The 20,500-nt window shown below is 39.3% G+C and overlaps 1 protein-coding gene across 4 annotated transcripts in view; it reads left to right on the top strand.

Moving 5' to 3' along the window:
• Positions 1-101: 101 nt before the first annotated feature.
• Positions 102-20,500, top strand: part of TCERG1 (transcription elongation regulator 1) — a 33,671-nt gene continuing 13,272 nt past the window's right edge. The window contains exons 1-13 of one of the 4 annotated variants that reach the window (XM_009331377.1): positions 102-178; positions 723-948; positions 4,495-4,647; positions 4,843-5,104; positions 7,859-8,101; positions 12,025-12,087; positions 13,400-13,600; positions 14,898-15,013; positions 16,132-16,217; positions 17,231-17,391; positions 18,215-18,281; positions 18,913-19,048; positions 20,007-20,096. In XM_009331377.1, coding sequence (XP_009329652.1) covers positions 724-948; positions 4,495-4,647; positions 4,843-5,104; positions 7,859-8,101; positions 12,025-12,087; positions 13,400-13,600; positions 14,898-15,013; positions 16,132-16,217; positions 17,231-17,391; positions 18,215-18,281; positions 18,913-19,048; positions 20,007-20,096 — 1,803 coding nt within the window. In that variant the 5' untranslated portion in view covers positions 102-178; position 723. Of the gene's footprint in view, positions 179-722; positions 949-4,494; positions 4,648-4,842; positions 5,105-7,858; positions 8,102-12,024; positions 12,088-13,399; positions 13,601-14,897; positions 15,014-16,128; positions 16,218-17,230; positions 17,392-18,214; positions 18,282-18,912; positions 19,049-20,006; positions 20,097-20,500 lie in introns of all 4 variants that reach the window. The other 3 variants (XM_009331376.1, XM_009331378.1, XM_009331379.1) reach the window with 3 other exon arrangements.

Below are 20,500 nucleotides of genomic sequence, written 5' to 3'. Positions count from 1 at the left end.
GGGGGCTGCCGCCGCGGCCCGGGGGCCGAGCTGCGTGTGCGTTTGCCGCTCACCTTCTCATAACCTTTGTTTTCTTCAACTTGGAGTCATCATGCCAACATTGGTATTGCACTGGCACTAAATGGTGGGCAAAATTGTTTTCCTGAGAGCAGCAGAAGAGCGTTTGTTGGTTCCAAAGGTGAACGTTTTTTTCTACGTATACATTTACAAAGCTCCCCGTGTAAGAGGGTCGGGTGGCGCAGCGGGTTTAGTGCGATGGCCGGAGTTCACGTCCTACCGTAGGTCGCAAAGGCGAGGGACGTCGATAGTCCTGACAGACACTGGTGCTACAGAGTAATTAAAACCCCTGGCACGATTGACAGCCGTTGCTTGAGTGGTCTCGGATGTACGGGCAGACAGGAATCAGAGTTGCGGGTCACGTTGAGGGAGCTTCGGCAGGTCTGGATGTGCTTCCTCGATGCCCGCCTACCCTGATCCCAGCTCTAGGTTATTCATTTCCATGAGTGAAAATTAGCAGTTGAGGACTAACGAACTTGAATTGCAAAAGGGACGAAACTATTGAAGTAGTTGCGCGCTTAACTTTGTTTATTCAAACTTGGCGTTTTTTGCCGCACCGTTTTGATTTCTATTAGGGTTTTTCCCTGTTTGTGGTAAGAATTGATTTTCCTACAGCTGAGCAGCAAGCAAAGATAAACTTTGTTTCCCTTTGGCCTTATCCACAGAATGGCTCAGCAGCAAGCACTGAGATTTCGTGGCCCAGCTCCCCCACCAAACGCAGTCATGAGAGGCCCACCGCCTCTCATGCGACCGCCTCCGCCTTTTGGTATGATGCGAGGTCCTCCTCCACCACCTCGCCCCCCTTTCGGACGTCCTCCGTTTGATCCAAACATGCCTCCGATGCCACCTCCGGGAGGGATTCCTCCGCCAATGGGACCTCCACATTTACAGGTAAAGAACGGGAGATTCTCTTGGTTTGTTGAGTTGGGATTTAGGGATTTTTCTTGTTTGTTTTCATGCGTGGAAATACGAAGAGGAGAGACGTTAACATGGATGAACAAAAGAGCAGGGCATGACGAAAACATACGGCTCGTGCATGGTATTATAAAACTAATGCATACCTGTGGTACGTAAACGCAGCTTCCGTTTGGCTCCTGGAGGCAATTCTAAATTAATCAATTATGCAGTTAGGATATGCTCACCAACAGAGTCTTTACTAAAACCTGACGTCGTGTCGGTGCCCTGTGGCCGTGTAGAACGCAGGGTTCGGCTGCGCTTGGATTTCTGAACCCCTCAAAGCAGGCATGTGAAGAACACGCCAGCCTTCTAGGGTTATCTTAGCTCTGCCTGTACTCACCTAGTGAGGTAATGATGGACACGCACGAAGGCTGACAGAGAAGGTGCAGCTGAATTCTGTGTGGGTTCCAGCGTGAGCCACACCTGCCATCGTTGCGGTAGTTTATTATTACTGATCACCAAGGGATTGGTTAGGTGGGCAGGTGGCAATTCTGAGAAGTAGGTATGTAATCAGTGACCAAGTATGTTTTGCTTCAGCACTGTGTTCAGGAGTTCATTACTAACAATGCACCAGAAACTGTCAACACACTGACAAAGAAAAATTTAACATTAGGAAAAAAGCCTGAGAGTAGGCTCAGTGTTTGAGTGGAGCAGCTGCAGGTGGTCCTTGTGCTGACATAAGCTTACTCTGGGCAGAGGGAGAATGCTCTTTATCTTGCGGTTGTTGTTGTGTTTTGTTTGGGTTTTTTTAAAACTTACAGCGTTCCTGGCACCTACAGGGATAGTAAGAGCCTGTTGGGCTTGAGTAAGGTAGATTTCTGTCTGTATTTCATGGTGATGTATGTTTAAGTTCTTTTGCCTCCTTTTCAGAGACTCGGACAATTTGAAAGGCACAAGGTGTTTGTGAATAAGAAGTGTATTGTTCTAACAGCATGGTAGGAGTACAGTGCTATCAGGGCAGCGTAATTACTGTGTGGGACTGCAGGCGGGCCTGTAAGGAGGTGAATAGTACTATGTGGTTTATAAATAATGATTTAAATCCACTATTTGTAATAGAATAGTGAAAACTTTAGTGCTGTGAAATTAATTTTAAAACGTAGGGATGTGGGCAAGATGGAAAGAGAACATGCTGATACGGGTTATTTCATGGTATTTTAGGCCGTGCATATGTTTTTTGGCAGCAGGGCTATGGGAGCTTTTTTCCCCATTACTCTTAAAGCAGAGTGGTTCACTGTGTAGCTCTGCAGACAGCTTTGTGTGAAATGGAGGGAGCGGTATGAGAGGAAGCAAAGAAGCAGCGAGAGCGGGAACAAGGCCTTAAGCTGGACTTCATCTGAAACAAACTAACATCAAGTTGTAGTTTAATTGTGTGCGCTACCATCGTCCCGAGCACAAGACTTCGAGAAGAAACCAGTGCATGTTTTCCATAGCGGTTTTCTCTCCATCTTCTCAAACATAGAGTGTGCTGTTAGAACTTGGAGTGCTCAGGGAGATGTGAAGTAGCTATTCGTTTCACTGAAACATTCGCAGCCGAATTGGAATTGCAGACTGAAACGGTACGTTTGAGGGATGTAAACAGCCCCACTCGTCTCGTTGAATGTCGTCTTTTCTCTTCCGTTCAGTACTAGGGACCTTGTTCTGTGGTATGTTTCCATGCTCAGATTAAGTTTATTTAAGACTGTTTCCACCCACTGCGCCTTTGTCCTGCTGCTTTATGATCCCATTTTCCCTCTTGGTGTTAATATTCACGTGCCCACGCACTACCTTGAAAGCTCTGAAGCAATGAAGAGTGTCGGAGCGTGCAGTGGAACTCAGGCCGAGAGGGGAGAACGGGACCTTGCTTCCTTCTTGCAGTTTCAGGAATCAGCCAGAGTTAATTTGAAGCCCCAAGCCTAGCTGCTGATGTCTCCTTGATTTATGTGTTTGATTTATATTCTGAATGTGCTTCGGCTCTCAGGTCTTACATCATAGCTGTTTTATCATGCCATGCGGTAAGTGTGGCTTCTACAGCTCGTTACCGTACACAGAATCCATGCACCAAGCATGTCTAAATTTTTCATGCCATGTCAGCACTGTGCTCTGCTCTGCACCGAATGTTTGGTATTTAGCTTCTCCTGCTTCTGGTGCAAGGGGAGACACAATGTTGAAAGGTCCTGTGGTAGAAACAAAGGAGAGGGTGTGCGGAGAGTGGAGCTGAAGGGCGTTCTGGATCCCCTGGCTGTACACCTGCATCCCCTCCTTGCTCCCAGGACTGCCCTGGAAGCGTCTAACACCACCCCCACCACCCCCCTTTTTTTTTTTCCGGAAAGCAGCAACAGCAGGCAAAAAGTGAGGTCTACTGGATTCTTTTTACAGATTGTAGAGCGGTAAAGAGAAAGATCGTCTTGTGGCCAGATGGAGGAGCTGTGGAGAAGAAATAAGGAAGGAAAGAAAGGCTATAGTTACCTTAATGGCTTTTTTTTGTTGTTTCTGTGACGCTGGATTTCCTGCACGCATCCTAGCTGCCGCAGAGCCCTCCTCTCGCTGCATGTGTGCATTTCACTCTCGGGCCTGCCAGTTACGAGTGCAGAGCTGGGCGGCTTTTACCAGTGAGCTGTCTTGGTATTGCCTTTGCGAAGAGGAAATCTTTTGCATCACAAGTTCAATTAGAACTGGAGTGATGGAGATAATTAGGTCAGTGTAGGTGTATGCAGAATAAGTTAAACAACTTGGTGGATTTTGTCGACTGTCTTTTTTATACGGAACTATTCACTGTACTTGTTATGCACGGGAAATTTCAGAACAGTCCAAAAAAACAAGGAAAATAAAAGAACTTAATGTACCTTGAATTAGAAAGCAGGCGTTCAGGCTTTCAGGTAACAGCGGTGCGCAGGGCAGTTCTGGATTTCTTATGATGATGCAATAATGAAAATGTAATTTGATTTTTCTTTTTTTTAAATTAGCACTAGTTAGAATTTTAGTTATGGGAAATCGAGAAGTGTAATGGATTGTAATGAAATCCGCTGCTCTGCTATGCTAATAAATTGGATGCTTGCTTGTAATTTTTTTTTTTTTTAATATTTCTTCACTGGGAGGGTTATTGTGTAATTGTTTAGTGGTATATTTGATTCACAGCTGGGGATGTCTGAGCGGCAGTTATTCAGGAACAGTTCTTCCATTCTTTCTCTTTCTTGCATTGGGATATTTTCGCCTTTTCAGGAGAGGAATTTTCTCTCGCCCCACTTCTTTTCATGCCCCTTTTTTCTGATGCTTTGCATTTATGTTAGCATCTCAGAAGTGAAATTCTTACTGCAGCTATTCTGCCATAGGTGGTGGCTTGTCAGGAAGCGCATTCTCTGAGCTGGTAGCATTAGGTTGTTAAAGAAGCTCTCAGGACAGGTAGAGTTAACCTTACTATAGTTGTACTGTCTGTGGGTGCTCTAATGAAGGAAAACTCTGCTTGAAAATTGTATTATCATCATTATTGTTATATGCCTTTAGAGACCACCATTTATGCCTCCTCCCATGGGTAGCATGCCACCGCCTCCTGGTATGATGTTCCCTCCAGGAAGGCCGCCTGTCACTGCCCCTGGAACACCAGCAATGCCCCCAGCTGAAGAGATATGGGTAGAAAACAAAACCCCAGATGGCAAGGTAAGATGGTTACCAGAAAGAACAAAGTAATGGGTGTTTACCCCTGTTGTCATACACAGTCTTGCACTGCGGTAAAATCCTACGCTCTTGTCTATCCCCTTATTAATTATTTTTAAAACAGCAGGAACTGGACCATTTATACATGCTCCTCCTCCAGATAAGCAGTTGTTTGATGGTGACATTCTTAAATTGTAGGTCTATTTCTATAATGCGCGGACACGTGAGTCAGCGTGGACTAAGCCAGACGGGGTCAAAGTCATTCAGCAGTCGGAGTTGACGCCGATGCTGGCTGCGCAAGCCCAGGCCCAGGCGCAAGCCCAGGCACAAGCAGTAGGTGCCTCCACACCGACCACCAGTAGTCCTGCCTCTGCAGCATCTCCATCCACGTCCTCGAGCACTCAGTCCTCCACAACCTCTACCACAACCACAGCCACTTCAGTTTCACAGACGATTTCCAGTGAGTAACTGAGGGTTTCTCAAGCTTTGTGATGGTGGGGAGCAGGTGGTGGGGATGCTGCTTTGGGGAATTACTGCAGCAAAAACTTGGTATCCAGGAGGAAGTTGTTTCAACGTAAAGTGGAGTATGAGTTTAAAGTACAGTATGTAATCCAGAAGAACCTTGCATGCGAACCTGTTTTTTTTTCTTCCCCCCCCCCCAGTCTGAAAGACTTACTTCAGGAGAGTAATACTAGATCAGTATGCAACCCTTTTCCTTTAGGTCTTTGTATATTTTTCTTCTGCTGTTATCACATCATCTCAAAGCTATTGTGCGTCCATTTCCTCATGACTATAGACGAAGCTAAATTGTTTTTAAAAGTATCTCACAAGAAAAGTTAATCTGAGGTAGGAGTTACGGTTGTAGCAATTGCCTCTTTGCTTCCAAAATGGCATCTGTTGCTTTAAGAGGCTGGATCTTTGAGTGCTGCTCCTGGGCTGCGGAGAATTGGTTGATTGCAGAATAGAGCTTCTTCTGGTGTATTACTTTTACTAGTGTTTTTCTTCTGACTAAGCCTTGTAAGTTCCCATTTGCTAGAGTTGCAAAAAGAGGAAAAAGAAAGTCCTTAAAGCCATTATTGTTCACTCCAGACTATTATTCAAAGGTCATAAGATGACTGCTGTTTACATGGGCTGAGCCTTTGCTTTTAAGCGTTTGCCAACTGAGGGAACCTCAAGAGGAAAGGGGACTGAATTTATGCAGCATGCACGTAATGCATGTTTATACATAGTATCTGCATATAATGTAAATAGTATGATTTGTACTATGCTTTGGCATATATATGCTAACGAAGTGCCTCTAGTGCAGAGCATCTACATAGAGATGTATCTTATGTGCTTTTTGCACGTGAGTGTGTCACCAGCAAACAATGAGTAAGATCACCCCGCATGAATGAAGCAAGGGACGCTTGTTAAGGAACAGTTTGGTTAGTGTTACTGCCTACACGCAGGGCCTCTGAAAGCACAACATTTGTGCTGATCAGGAATCCTATTGTTTGACAGTCTTGATCATTGTAGCTGCGCTGGCAAAAATGTGTGCACTGAGTCAGGCCAAAGAGTATGCAGAAGCTGAGCAATTGGTGAACTGTTCTAACTCCAGCTGTAGTGTATAGTTGCATCCCCTGGGATTATTTCATCTTTTTCCTGTAGGAGGTGAGACAAGTCAATCTTAGCTCACCATTTAACCCAAACTTTAGAGATCTGTGTATGAAAGGGAGTCAAATTTAGGTAACCCTCAAATTATGCTTTCAGTTAACACTGGAGGGAGGACAGATCATTAGGGTAGCAAATAATTTGTATTGCTCGAAGCATTTTAGGGCTTTTATTTAATTTGAAAGGTAACTTAGTACTGTGTTCGGTTGCTTTGTTGACATATGGTCTACTCTAATCATTTTGCTGAGTAACAAGAATCAGGTAGGAGGTGAATGTTAGCTTCTGGCCTGACGCGAGGCTTTTGAGAACTGATCCTACTTTTGGCATAGCACTTTATGCACCTTCTCTGAAGCAAAATTTCCTAATATCGAACGCTGAGAGTCTGTTCCACTTCTACCTGTTCTACCTGCTAAACTTTGTCTTTGCTTTCAAGAACTGTTACTGTTGGTGTCTGTACCTAGGTGATAAAATTTTATCATTTAAAATAATTTTATAACACTCAGACTTGGCCTGTAAAAAAAAAAAAAGGGACTTTTGGCTGAGCTTCATTCTTGTCTGGTACTGATTTGACTTAGGCCTTAAAACAAATCACATACTGACTGTCTGCTCTGTTTCCCTAAATTTTAGGCAGTGCTAAGAACTTTTACCCTTTCTGAAACACTTAACAACAGATCAAAAATCTTTATTTAAATATGTTAATACTGGTATGTTACTGGGAATGCTTCTGGTAGTCATTAAATACTGAAGAAAATCCACAGTATGCCCATATATAATATGGGCATGAGTTGGTGTGTGGTTTTTTGTTGTTTGTTTGGGGTTTTTTTTTTAATTAGCTTGTTTTTACAAGTTTCTCCTCCCCTCCAACAAATCTTACAGTGTAAATTTGCAAGGCTGGTCAGTGAGTTTAATCAGTCAGGTCTCTAGTTCCTGTTTGCCAGTGCTTTGATATGCAGCACTGTTTATTCTCGGTTAAGTGCTGATTTCAGTCATGCTGCAAGGATTATGGAATTGAATGCTAGTAGTGTATTTTCCCACTGGGAGGCACTGAAGACCAAGAAAGTTCTTGCAGCTTCTGAACAAAAGTACTTTCCTTTTCCTTGCTTATTTACACTTTTTTTTAATTGACAGTTTTCCATTCTTGGATCACAGCTTAATAAGCATAGTTTTAGACACTGTTGTCATGCACGTGCTGCTGCCATTATTGTTAAAAAGCAGAACCTGTGTTCATTTAACATAAGAACAATCTTTTTCTATTTGAAACTCTCTGTAACATTCCCTTTCTGGTTTTCTGAACAGGGATACAGAGGCTATATTTGTCCTTTGGTACACCCTTGCTACTGCTATAGAGACTTGTTAGGTGTAAAGAATGGGACAAAGTAAAATTTGAAATTGACTTTCTTTGTAGATATTTAACATTTCAGAGAAGGCAGGTTTTTTTGCCCAATTTTTATATCTAAGCATATCTGCTTATATAACGTCTGCTGGGAAACAGAGAGCCAGTATGTTTGCAGCAAATATATTGTAGTGTCTAAGATACAAGGTGTTCTTTGTTTTTTTTTATCAGCACCTACCACACAAGACCAGACCCCGAGTTCGGGTGTTTCAGTTGCCACACCATCAGTCAGTGTTTCAACCTCTGCTCCTTCTGCTACACCTGTGCAGACTGTACCCCAGCCAGTCCCACAGACATTGCCTCCTGCAGTTCCTCATGCAGTACCTCAACCAACTGCAGCAATTCCTGCTTTTCCACCAGTAATGGTACCTCCATTTCGTGTCCCCCTTCCTGGCATGCCTATTCCACTTCCAGGTAAATTGGCGAACTGTAATTGTCTTGTCCGCTACATGTCCATGTTGTCAATTTGTTTGCACTCATGTGTCCACTGTGTACGGAACTTGCCTGAATCCTCTCCACTCAGAGTATTTTTGAAAGAATTCAGGGTTAGCAGACAGACTTTTTAATTAACAAAGAACATTAATATTTTTTTTACATGTAGTTCTTTGATATACTTATCAGAAAACAGCTGCATTTAAACATGTAAACCTTTTTCTTTTAGATGATAGGAAAATATAAGAATTGCACTAAACACTTCTTAATCTCATGGCACGTGTCTATCTTGCCATCCTATTTAAAAAAGAAGTGAGCTTCTGGACAGAATCCATATGTGACTGAGAATATTGTAGCGCTATATTTTACTAATTGCAATATTGCTATAATTTTTTTTACTTGCTTGATTTAGACCTCAAGTCTTGTGCATAAATATTTATTAGGACCTCGATTATAGCTGAAAGAAATTAAAAGAAAATAATATATGAGCAAGAAAAATTACCGTTCAGATGCATTACCCCTGAATGACGTTAGGTGTTTCCAGTTCTCTTGGTTTGCAACTATCAAGTATGATGCTGAATGCTTACGCAAAATGTTGAGGTTTAAACCGAGGACCCTAATGGAGGCATTCAAGATACTAGGGTATTATTCATAGGCTTTAGATGTAAAAACCATTGAGAGGAAATCTTCTGGCAGCCCACTGGTTCCCAGGTAAATCATATTTTCTTAAGCTTTTATAAAATATTTATAAAATATTTAGATACTTAAGGAACTAATTTTAGGCTGGCAAAATTTTGGACTCGACTGCTGTTTGTAATTGCTGCAGAGGTCCTCCTAAGAGGTTGCTAAAGCCACTCATTGCTTAAATACCATGTTTCAGTTTGCGTGGATACGGTTGAGTTCCTGTTCTAGTGCAAAAGTAATTAATGTGTTTTCAGTGTGCAGTAGCACTAAGTATATACCAAGAGCTGATGATTTTCTGTGGCAAAGGAAGGTTTGAGACTGCAGTTGTATTGGATACGAGTTAGCTTCTGATTAGGAATTACGAAGCAGCAGCTGTGAGCAGCATCCTCATATTTTTGACTCTGTACAAGCTGAGCGAGGTGACTTCTTTCCTGCTGTCCTTTAAACGCATTGATCCAGTACATATGAAGGGAGGCCTTTACCTTCCATCGAATTGGTTGGATGAAAAGTAATCCTTTATAACACTTCTTTGATAAAGGATATAAGCATCAAAGTAGTTAAACTGGGTATTAGTTCTGCTAACTAGAAGAGGGCGCCAACTTTTAGTTGCCTCTGCTTTTAGGATAGTCTTCTAAAATAATTGGGTGAAGCTACTTTAATCTGTAATTTGCTTGAAAAGGAAATCGCAGTGTAGTACTCATTGCTTTAAGACACGAAAAAAATACTATTCTGAACATGATATTCAAAGCTGAACAAAAAATGGATAAAGGATAAAGGGAGAATTCTGATGTCTGTATATTTATGTGGTCTGGAAGAACAAGAAAAAGGGTTAAGCCTTAAAGGTGGTCAGCTGAATGTCCTTGACTGCAATTTCTGACACTGCCAGCAAGGGATCAGCATAGAGTGAAGGGTCCTTACATACCTTTGAAGGATATAATCACCTACTCAAGCGTGAACTGTCAGGTGAAACGTGGATGGTCAAAGCAGTGGAGAAGAGTGCCAGTGAAAATGGCTACACCAGGGTGTGTGCTTGGGTTGGTTTTTTTCTTAAGCTCTCAGTCAAAAAGTTTTGCGAGTAGTGCAATACAGAAGGAAGGACAGAGCAAGAACGTCAGTCTTCTCCTTCTTAAACTCGTTTTTGAAAATTATTTTTTTCAGAACTTTCCTGGTAGAAGTCTTAGATCTGGCCTCTTCTCCTGTTCTCACAATGAGATGAGCCTTTTGGGTGGAACCCATAATACATAGGAAGGATACCTAGCAGTAAAGTGCGTGCTTCCACTAATGAGTCTAATTTGTCATTTTGCCTGATTACAGAATAAAATCAGTCTGCTTCTTTAAGCTAATTCTGGCTTGAGTTGGTTGTAATGGTTTATAAACACTGTAAAAGAAAAGGAAACCTTTAAAATATTTTACAGCAACAAGAAACTAGAGAGAAGTCAAAATGACTTCATGGCAGTATAAGGTGAAGTCAAAAAGGCTTACGAAGTTCTACTGCATAGACGTTTGGGGCTTTCAGCACTAGATGGAGCATCAGCCAGATTGCTTTCAAGTTACAGAGACAGAGCTGAACAATACCATTGTCAAGTGATTTCAAGTTAATCTCTGTATTATACTGTAGTAAGACGGAACAATGGAAGAGTTGATTAGTGATATCTCGTAATCTCAGATCTTAAAAAGTAAGTCTGCTTTCTCTTAATTCATACATTAAAAGTTAGTTGTATGTTTGAGAATGAAGTTGGCAGAGGAAACAGCTTGGGTATTTGCTAAGTCTTATCTGCGCTGCAGTATCTCTAATTTCAGTGATCCCGCAGATGGCATTATTTATACTGACCCAGTTTTAAGACATGCTGTAACTTCCTTAACAAAACGAATTTTCAGATTCATTTTCAAGTACATAACATGACACCCCACCCACCCCCCACCCCCAAATTTAGACAAACGCTTCATTCAGTGCTGTTTGAGTCAATGTTTTTGTGTCTCAATTCATACTTTTTTTTATAAAACTAGTTTTAGATTCTTTCATTGGAATTACTATTAAAGAACATTACAATTCTGTCTTCTCAGAAATATTTTTTTAAATAAATTGGCAGTATTTTTGTATGCTTTCCATACTAGATCTCCTAATGAAGAAAAATAGAAATTACTTTGGTTACAAACACAGGGGTTTAATTTCACTTTGCGCTGGAGGATTTCCAACCTCAGATGATGGAATTGAAACCATATAAGGGGGAGTTTCTGAAGTATTTCAGTTTCTGAGTGTCCAGACTGGACCAATGTAGAGAGATCTTCTACAGTTTCCTTCCACACCCTAAAATGAAGGTTTTCGGAAATGCGTTCCCCTTACCCCCCTGTCTAATTTCCTACTGAATTTTGCATCTAATTGAAGAAGATTAGATGCTTCCCTCTTTGTGGCCTTTCTATGTCATTTCTTAATGAGCTGGAGAGCAGAACAGTGCATGATGCTACCTTTCTGAGGGCTAGTTATGCTGCTTTTAGAGCATTTTTCAGCTCATGACACTTGATAATGAAAAATAAAGAAAATGTTCGCTGCCACTGACCTAGTGCAGCTTTGTGTACCTCTGTTTGCAGCTTTGTTGCTTTTATTTCCTTTTTCCCCCCTTCTTCCACCTCCAGCCCTTCCGTAATGACCCTCATAACCTCAGCTTTCCCTCTGGGTTGAAGTTGGCTTTCACCCTGCCACACCTTGCTAGTCTGACTAGTTTAAATCTGTCCTTCTGCTCTTACCACTGCTTTCTAAATGCAGCAGCAGACTGAAAATAGCAAAGACTGTTAGTTTCACTTTGCTGCTCCTCTGATGGATCTGTCTGAGCAAAGGCTGTCAGTGGAAAACAGCACCATTAGGAGGATATCTTCCCATGGTACTGCCCTACAAGGAGAGCCGAGTTCCCCCTTGAATGAACTTAAACCCCTGAGTCTTCATTGAAATACCTTTCTTCTTTTTAATGGCATCCCAATAATTTGCTAAACAGCTGGTTTAACGTAGGCAGAAACTCTTGCTGCAGCTTAAAATTAGTTTTCTATTTGATCTGGCATAAAATGTTGGAGCAAAAATGATTCACATTTTCTTGCTGGGAGGCTTTCTCTTTGCCAGCTGAAAATGGCATTCCAAATTGTAGCAGGAAATCTGTAGCATCCAGACTCCCAGTGGTAGCTGACATACAATGGCAGCTTTCCAACATGCTTGCTTATCCATTTTACAGGTGTAGCAATGATGCAAATAGTCAGCTGCCCGTATGTAAAGACAGTCGCTACCACCAAGACCGGTAATTTTCAAAACCATCTTAGTTCGTTTTGTCTGTAAGTTGGCATGGTAGTGAATGTTGTTGTTTATCTTTTATTTATTTATTTGCTTCCCCAACTGAATGAATATATATACTTTATTTTCAAAACCAGTATAAATGCAAATATCTCATTTGGCCAGGAAATAACTTTCCCAAATAACTGTTAGTTTTAGCTTATTTTATACAAAAAATCCAGTACAGTTTTCTGTAATCATTGAGTTCTGTAATAATTGTGAACCTCTTCATGCCCATACTTCTTAGTTACTAGTTTCTTGTGTGTGGATTTTTGTTTTTCCAACTTCCACATGTATAGTGACATGATTGTGCTCGCATGTTGGTGTGCGTGTCTGTGCGTCTTAGTATAACTTTTCATTTTTCAAATTGTGGATTTAAGAAAAGTCACTTACTGAGAATATTTTATGGCAATGTGTAATGTGTGCTTTTCCATTATTTAGAAAGATAGACTTTTTAATATAAATGTTAAAAGCTCAAAATTATGACCTTGCAGTTCTAGTACTATCCAATTTGATTTTCTAGAACTTGTCATTCAAAATATGTTCAGTATATCCATTTTGTTGGGATGAGTAGAGAAGTAATAGGATAGCATAGCATTCTGGCTTTCTTATCTTTGGATATTTACTTGCCACTTTGCTTTAGGAGGTGAATAAAATGTTTTTTCCAATCAGTCTTCAGTACTAAACAAAACCGTCACACAATCTGGAATTATTTCATTCTCATCAGTTTTTATTCGAGGCTCTGAATTAATGTTAACTTTTTTTAAGTTAAGATTTATCAGAGTTCTGCTCATTATTATATGGCTCAAATTCAAGCCACTGTTGTCTTTTTTTCAAGAGCAATAGGAACATCCCTTAAAATGACCGCATTATTAAACAGTGGCGTAGGGTGTTTTTTTTAAATAATTATTTGCTATAGAGATCTAATAAAGACTTTTTTAATAAACAGAGCGTTTAATTTTGAAGTATTAAAGCAAATGTCTAAAAACTAACAAGCTTTGTGCTGTGCAGAATTACACATTACTCTAATTACAAAGCTATCTAGTTTGCCTGGTAATATGGGCATTACCGATTGTAAAACACAGGAAGGAAATTTAGTAACGATGCATTGCTTTCCAATTTAATTTTTAAAACAATCTTTATATTTATTTACATAGGTTGATTGTTTGTAAATTAAGTCAGTGAAGTGCTAGGTTTTGGTTCTTTGGTACTCCAGTGTCACTTACTGTTTTCTTTCCTCTTTTCTTTTCTTTTCTTTTTTCTTTTTTTTCTTTACACAGGTGTCTTGCCAGGCATGGCCCCTCCCATTGTACCTATGATCCATCCTCAGGTTGCTATTGCCGCTTCGCCTGCTACGTTGGCTGGAGCAACAGCAGTCTCTGAGTGGACAGAGTACAAAACAGCAGATGGAAAGACTTACTATTATAACAATAGGACTTTGGAGTCAACGTGGGAAAAACCCCAAGAACTGAAAGAAAAAGGTACTTTTTTTTTTCTTAATACAGCTGTGTAATAGGCAAATTTGCTATTAATTGCTGTGTTTGAAAATGTGAACAAGAATATTTCTAATCCCTTATCTCCCTTAAGAATATTTTGAAATCCTGATTATCTATTTGAGTTGTTCTCGAGTCTGAAAGTTACAGTTTCTTTGTTCCCCACTGTATTGTAAGAGTATTTGGTTCTAGAGTTGCTTCCAAATCCTGTGACACTTGGGTAAATGTGTGTTTCTGCTCCAGTAGAAAGTAAGTACTTTACGTACTCATCATGTTTGAGAAGGTCCTAATTGCAGAAAGATAGAAAGTGAGGGAAAAATTCAGTTATTCTCAAGACTGTAAAGCAGGGAAGAATGAAGATCATTGAAATGCTGAATTTCAGATCTTCAAAAACTAAGTATATAAACAGATTTGGAATATGAGCAAAGAATAAGTTACCTCCCCCTGTCCGCATCCCTAAGTCGTATTGTGGTCATATTCTGTGACTTGTGTTTATTTGAATCCACGTTATATCCATGGGTGTTCTTATATTGGAGGGAAATTGGTTTTGTATGATAAATAAGGAAGAAGGGGCAAAAATCCTGGGGCTTTTATTCAGTTTATAAAGTCTTTTAGGAAAACAAATCCAGTTGGACCCAAATAGTTCTTCCTTTTATTGTCTGCTGAACTTTTCAGTTATAAGAAATCTTTGTTTAGACAAATTCAGAACACTTACACAGTTAGCTAGTTTAATACCCATCTTTCTAATAATTCAGGTTTAAATAATAGCTCTTCTTTTTATTGAGGTGAAAGCATCTAAGACAGCAAATGTCAATTTTGCTGAGTAAAGATTATGCATTTTATAATTTTTTTTTTTTAAGTGGGTACAGAGTAATCCTCAGATGATTCTCCATGAATTTTCTCTGTTTTGGTTTTTTTTTTTTGCAAACAGCATTTCAAATCTGAAAGTGGTCTTCAGTGTTGCACTGTTGGTTGCAACTGTTGGTTGATATTTTTATTGGTGTTTCAGCTATTTCTGTTGGTACACTGTAGTTAGCTTTTTAATGTAATAGGCTGCCTTACAATAGTTCCTTTTCCAGTCCCAAGTTGATCTCGGTGCAGGAGATAATCACGTCTTTATAAGCAGATGCTGTAAAGCCCAAGAAGGACAGAAAGTGGTGAAAATACATGAAAAATAAGTTTTGCTTTGCTGTTGGGCTTGGAAAATCATACTGATAAAAATAAATCTGTTGAGGTTCTATAATGGTTTCTTAATAGTACTAAGGAAAATTCTATCTTTATTTAGAAAAAATGGAAGAGAAGATTAAAGAGCCAATTAAAGAACCTACGGAGGAGCCTTTACCAATGGAGACAGAAGAAGAAGAGCCAAAAGAAGAACCTATAAAAGAACTTATAAAGGAGGTAAAAGACCTTGCAACCAAATAGTCAGTATCGCCATTTTGAATCCTACATCCTACAGGTGTGGATGCATCTGTAGACCAGGCATATTGACAGGAGACATGGTTAGTAATTTGAGTTCTTAAATTCCTAGGGTGATTTTGAAAGCCTTCCTTTTTGGACTCACAGCTTTTTTTTTCTCCTTTTTTAACATAAGGAAAAAAGGACATTTAAAAGAAAATTACAGCGTATGTGAGTTAAGAAATTAGTAAGAACAGGGGAAGAAAGTTAGCTGATTACATGGACATGATATTCTCTCGCTGATTTTAAGGTGTTCAGAAAAATGAAACTTGTCCTGAATGTTTTAAATCTTTACGTTAATAGCTTTTTCTCTATTTCTTTACCACTTTATTTTGAAACAAAGCTTACACGTTCTCCATGTGCTATAACTGATAAGTCTAGTCTGTTAGGAACACGTGTCCTAGAAAATGTCTGTAGTGTTTACATTGCAGTAAACAAAATTAACTTTTTTCTTGTAAGGCATTTTGTTATGCTGAGAAAGCGTAGTTCTTGAAGATGCTAAGGTGTTAGAATAAAAATTAAAGCTTTCATACTGATTTCTGTAAACTTCAATGTAGCTTAGTAGGCAAAATCACAGAATTCAGTTGCTGTTTTTTATTAACGCTGCCCTGTTTACTTTTGAGATAGTTGCTAGTTTGCTCATTTTTGTTACAAAGGTTATTGCAGATTTTTGACTGTTTTGTACTACATGTCTCATTTTCAAGTAAATTAATTCTATGAATAAATCAAAATTTCTTTGTGAGAAACTACACCCTTGTCCCTGTATTCAGGCCTTGATTCAAGGATTCATACAGATCTAGGAAGGCATTTAAATAAGGTTTCACTGAAGTCAAAGAAAACACTTAAGGTTTTCTGAATTGAGATTTTTGAATAGCAATTACTGTCTATGTGTTGAAATTCCAGTGCTTCTGCTTTAAGCATGGATGAAGTGTAATTGTGAGCTGTTTGTTAGCATTGTTCCAAAATACATTTGCTTGTTTAAAACAAGTTAATTACTTTATAATAAATAATTAGCTAGCTGTCATTGCCTGAATCCTGTAACTTGTTTTTTCCTTGAGGAGCCAAAGGAGGAAGAAATGACTGAAGAAGAAAAAGCAGCTCAGAAGGCCAAGCCGGTTGCAACCACTCCTATTCCAGGAACCCCATGGTAGGTAACGGTTTTCCCAATGGCTGGTGGCTGCGGGACTGAACATCGTTTCCTGTAGCCGCCAGGAAGGTCGCTGGGTAGTTAGAACAAGTAACGGTGTGTGAAGATCCTGTTCTCGGTATGCTTCTGTCTCAAATAACGCTGGATTCCTCCAGCCGACACTGTTCACGCTGTGCCAGCGCTCGTAATGTTCAGTGGTGCACGTGTAGCCTTTCTACCATGTACTAAGTGCAGTCTTACGAGGTACGTCACCAGTATAGATTCCATATCCCAGCCCCCTTCATCTGCCACTGATTCCTCCTGATCTGGTAGGAAATACTGGCCAAAAAAAAAATCTTTTACTTCTTTTGCCCTTATGCCTTGGGGAACGAATAGGTGCAGTTGCTGGCCAAAACAATCTTCCCCCCCACTTGGCATTGATACTCATCAGGTGCCTATGTGTATAATGTCATGATGAGGTTACTCTTGCTGTAATACATGTACATCATCTTTGTGTGTTTGGATGACCAAGGTAAAAATGTTACTGATGGGAAAGGGATATTGTTTTAATTTTTGCAATTTAGCCATCGATGCTCTTTTATTAATGTTCGATATTTAAAACTCTCTCCCTTCAAATTATCTCTGTGGTTCTTTCATCCCGTCATTTATAAAATTCTGGCAAGGTCATTAGGTTGCTTTTTCTCATGTTTTGCGGGGCATTGAGGAAATGAGGTACGTTTTATCCCAAAATCTGATTCAGTTGTCTAAAACATTTCTCTAGAGAAGAACTGAATATACTGCAGCTCCTGATAAAAAGCGTTTTTAAAATTGCATTTCAAATCTGCTAGCAGAGAAAAACAGCAATTCAGTATCCCATTTGGACAGTAGGAATGTCTGGTGGTTGTGCAGTAAGTATAAGCTGGATCTGTCTGTGACCATTATGCTTGCTTCAGTCTGTGAATATGGTAACAGGTATACAGAATGAGTAAAGACAAAGATAATACAGGACTTCTGTCTGACTGTTAAATTTCTAGGTGTGTGGTGTGGACTGGTGATGAGCGTGTTTTCTTCTATAACCCTACCACTCGTCTTTCTATGTGGGATCGACCAGATGACCTAATTGGAAGAGCTGATGTGGACAAAATTATTCAAGAACCTCCTCACAAAAAAGGAATGGAAGAAGGAAAAAAACTTAGTAAGAGCCATCTTACTGCCTTTTTAAGAAGTCTGAATGTAATTTATCACATATTTTGTGTTGATTTCCACAGCTACTAACAGTGAGAGAAATGTAAGGATATATTGAAAAATGTATATAGCTTTGGAATTTAAGGCGGCTGTTGGGAACGCATATTTATAGAGTCCTTTGGAAAAAAAAAAAGTCTATTGAAGAAAATAGATACTAACAACATTAATCTTTTTTTCTAAATGCCAACAGGCTGAAAAAACCCTACAGTTTTTACTGACTAAAAAAAAGGGACTATGTTTTATAAGCAAGAGGAATTTGGGGGGCAGAAAAGATTAATCATAATGTACAAATGGGCTCTCACAGAAGAGGATTTAACTTAGAGAACATCAACTGGAATACAGTCTTGGAAATAGCTGTCAAGAGCAGAGAACGTTCAAGAGGCTGCTGAGATGAGACTTCTTTCTGGCATGAGTTCTAGTACATGATCCTGGGATGACATGTGGGCTTGGTAGTTGGAGGAGAGCAAAGTGCAAGTAGGTAATCAGGAGATCCAAATGTGCTTCATTAGACTGTTAGCCTGATTTTTTTTACCCCTGGAAATAAGAGGTCAGTGTTTGTCATTTTAAATACAAAGTTGGCCGCAAGTCCATTAGTCCTGCCACCAAATTCCGATAGTGTTATTCTGAAAGAGACTGAAAGCCATACGTCTTCCTTTGTCAGAATACATTATTGCGGCACACATTGTCCTCTGTTTTTGCACAAGGCTTCATTTGTGATTTACAAACTTTTCATAAAGATAAAATGTGTAAAGTATTATTGAAATCTGTTACAGTTAGAGAAGAGCATGAATCTACAGAGGAAGCAAACGAAGATGAGCCTATTAAAATTAAAAAGCGCAAGTAAGTCTGCTTTTTCAAGACTAAGTGGTCTGTGTAGATAAAATAACTGAAGTTTTTCATCTGAGCAGTGTGTATACTGTTGTATTCAGCAGAGCAGAACAGTAACTAATAGGATTGGTGAACACAATCGTAAACTTTCTGCTATTTTACTTTAGTAAACATAAATCAACAAACAGCACACTTTTTTCCAGAAGTGCTTTGATCAATGAATGTATCACTTGCATTACAGCATTTTCTGTTGTACTGATTGTAGGGTATTCTCAATTTGAACTAACTCCCTTAGCCATAGTCTTTTCACTGGCCCTCGTGGTCTTGAACAGGAGATAAGAAAGTTAGTGTAGTTAATGTAAAATCTGTTGCACATCTGGAGAAACCACTGAATACAACCAGAATGTGCTAACTTCTTGGAGTCATTTGTTGGCACTGAAGTTATTGAGAATACCTTGGTCCTTGAGCTCTTTCAGTATGAAAGCATTCATATCCAAGTCTCAAAGAATGGCTTTCACGATTTGTAAGCCTACGCTTCTGAAGTGATCGGTTATATCCATTCTGTCCTGGTGTAGTTAAATTTCTAACCTTCAGGGTTGACATATTACTTCTCAAGTTATACTGTATGTTTAATTTGTTTCAGAAAAGATGATAACAAAGATATTGATTCAGAGAAGGAGGCTGCTATGGAAGCTGAAATTAAAGCCGCTCGAGAGAGAGCCATTGTCCCTCTGGAGGCTCGGATGAAACAATTCAAGGATATGCTTCTAGAAAGAGGGGTCAGAGAAATCTGTGTGTGTGTGTGTATGTGAGAAGGGGAGAGAGGGAGGGGGAGGTTCAGGCAGAGGTATCAATCGTTAGCAAATTTGGAACCTGCGGTGCTTTATGTAACGAAAACAATCTCATCCTTCCTCTGGTAAACGAGTACATTTGTACAAGACTCCATATGTCAAAGAATGTTACAATTACAGCAAAATTTTTATTTCTAAGTAACTGAAATTAAACAGTATCAAGACTTTTTTTTTTTAAAACTTTTTTTTCCAAGTTAAGTAATTACCTAATCGAAAGCTGCCATTGAAAATAAATAGGACACACAAACTGGACACATCCTTAATGTTTTTGGAAATGTTCCTACATGAGAAAAGCAGTAAGTTCCACTGTAGTCTGTACGCTCTTATCCTCAAATGGGACGCTTTTTGCTTTAAGTTAAGTAAATTTGAAATCTGCTTGATACCAATCAGTTTTTGATAGATCAATTTATATAGTAACTTTAAAAAATGGAAGTGGTTCCAGCTGCCTGTACAGCTTTCCTTTAGTTTCAATAACTGGATTTTATGGGATAGTTTTAATAAAGCTTATCTAAGATGAGCTTGAACATGATTAAATCAATCTCTTTTGTAGCAGAACTGTTTACACTCATAACGTTTAGAAAAGGCATAGAGCAGGCATGGGATATGAGAACATAGAATCTCAAGCCTTTCTTCTGATGTACTTTTTTTTTAAATGTCACACAGTAGTAGTAATTAAGTGTGTGTTATTATTTAGAAGTTTTCAGAGCCAATTAGTGTTGAAACTTGCTATGGCAGCCTCCATCATCTATTAGTGATGAAAACTTCAGGATGAGTTTGTTTCCCTCTTTTCATCAGATGTCCTATAATTTTCAAGCAAAACTGTAAAACTTCTGTATATTTGAGGAAACTTAACCACTAGTTAAAATCTGACTTTTTTTAATTGAAGGTCTCTGCTTTTTCAACATGGGAGAAAGAGCTACACAAGATAGTTTTTGATCCTCGTTACTTACTTCTCAACCCAAAAGAAAGAAAACAGGTAAAAGAGAAGTCAAATTCATTCCCCATCCAGGCACAGCTACTACAGGCTTTATCTAAATCCTCAGTCTGCTATTTTTGTTCCCGCTTACCTTCCAGACTAATCAGTGTTGCAAGGGGTTTTTGTTATGTTTAGGGTTTGTCTGGAAACGGAAGAAGCCAGCAAGAAAAGAAGTGAGTTGATAGGTTTTATTTTTCCTGTGGTTGGAAGATCTAGTATTTTAACACAGTGAAAGTTGTATGCATACAGAGAGCTCCCAAAACCAGAATGAAATGGTGAGAATCATCAGTATCTCTTCAAAATATTGGCGTAATGAATAAGCTATCTGTTCATTTAAAAAAAAAAAAAAAAAAAGGTGGGGGGGGAAAAAAATAAAACTATTTTTTTATAAAAAAAGTTCTCAC

The sequence above is a fragment of the Pygoscelis adeliae genome, unplaced genomic scaffold, assembly GCF_000699105.1.
Source record: "Pygoscelis adeliae isolate BGI_AS28 unplaced genomic scaffold, ASM69910v1 Scaffold108, whole genome shotgun sequence".
NCBI classification, from domain to species: domain Eukaryota; kingdom Metazoa; phylum Chordata; class Aves; order Sphenisciformes; family Spheniscidae; genus Pygoscelis; species Pygoscelis adeliae.
Note: the sequence above shows the minus strand (reverse complement) of the source record. Positions and strands in the feature narration are given on the sequence as shown.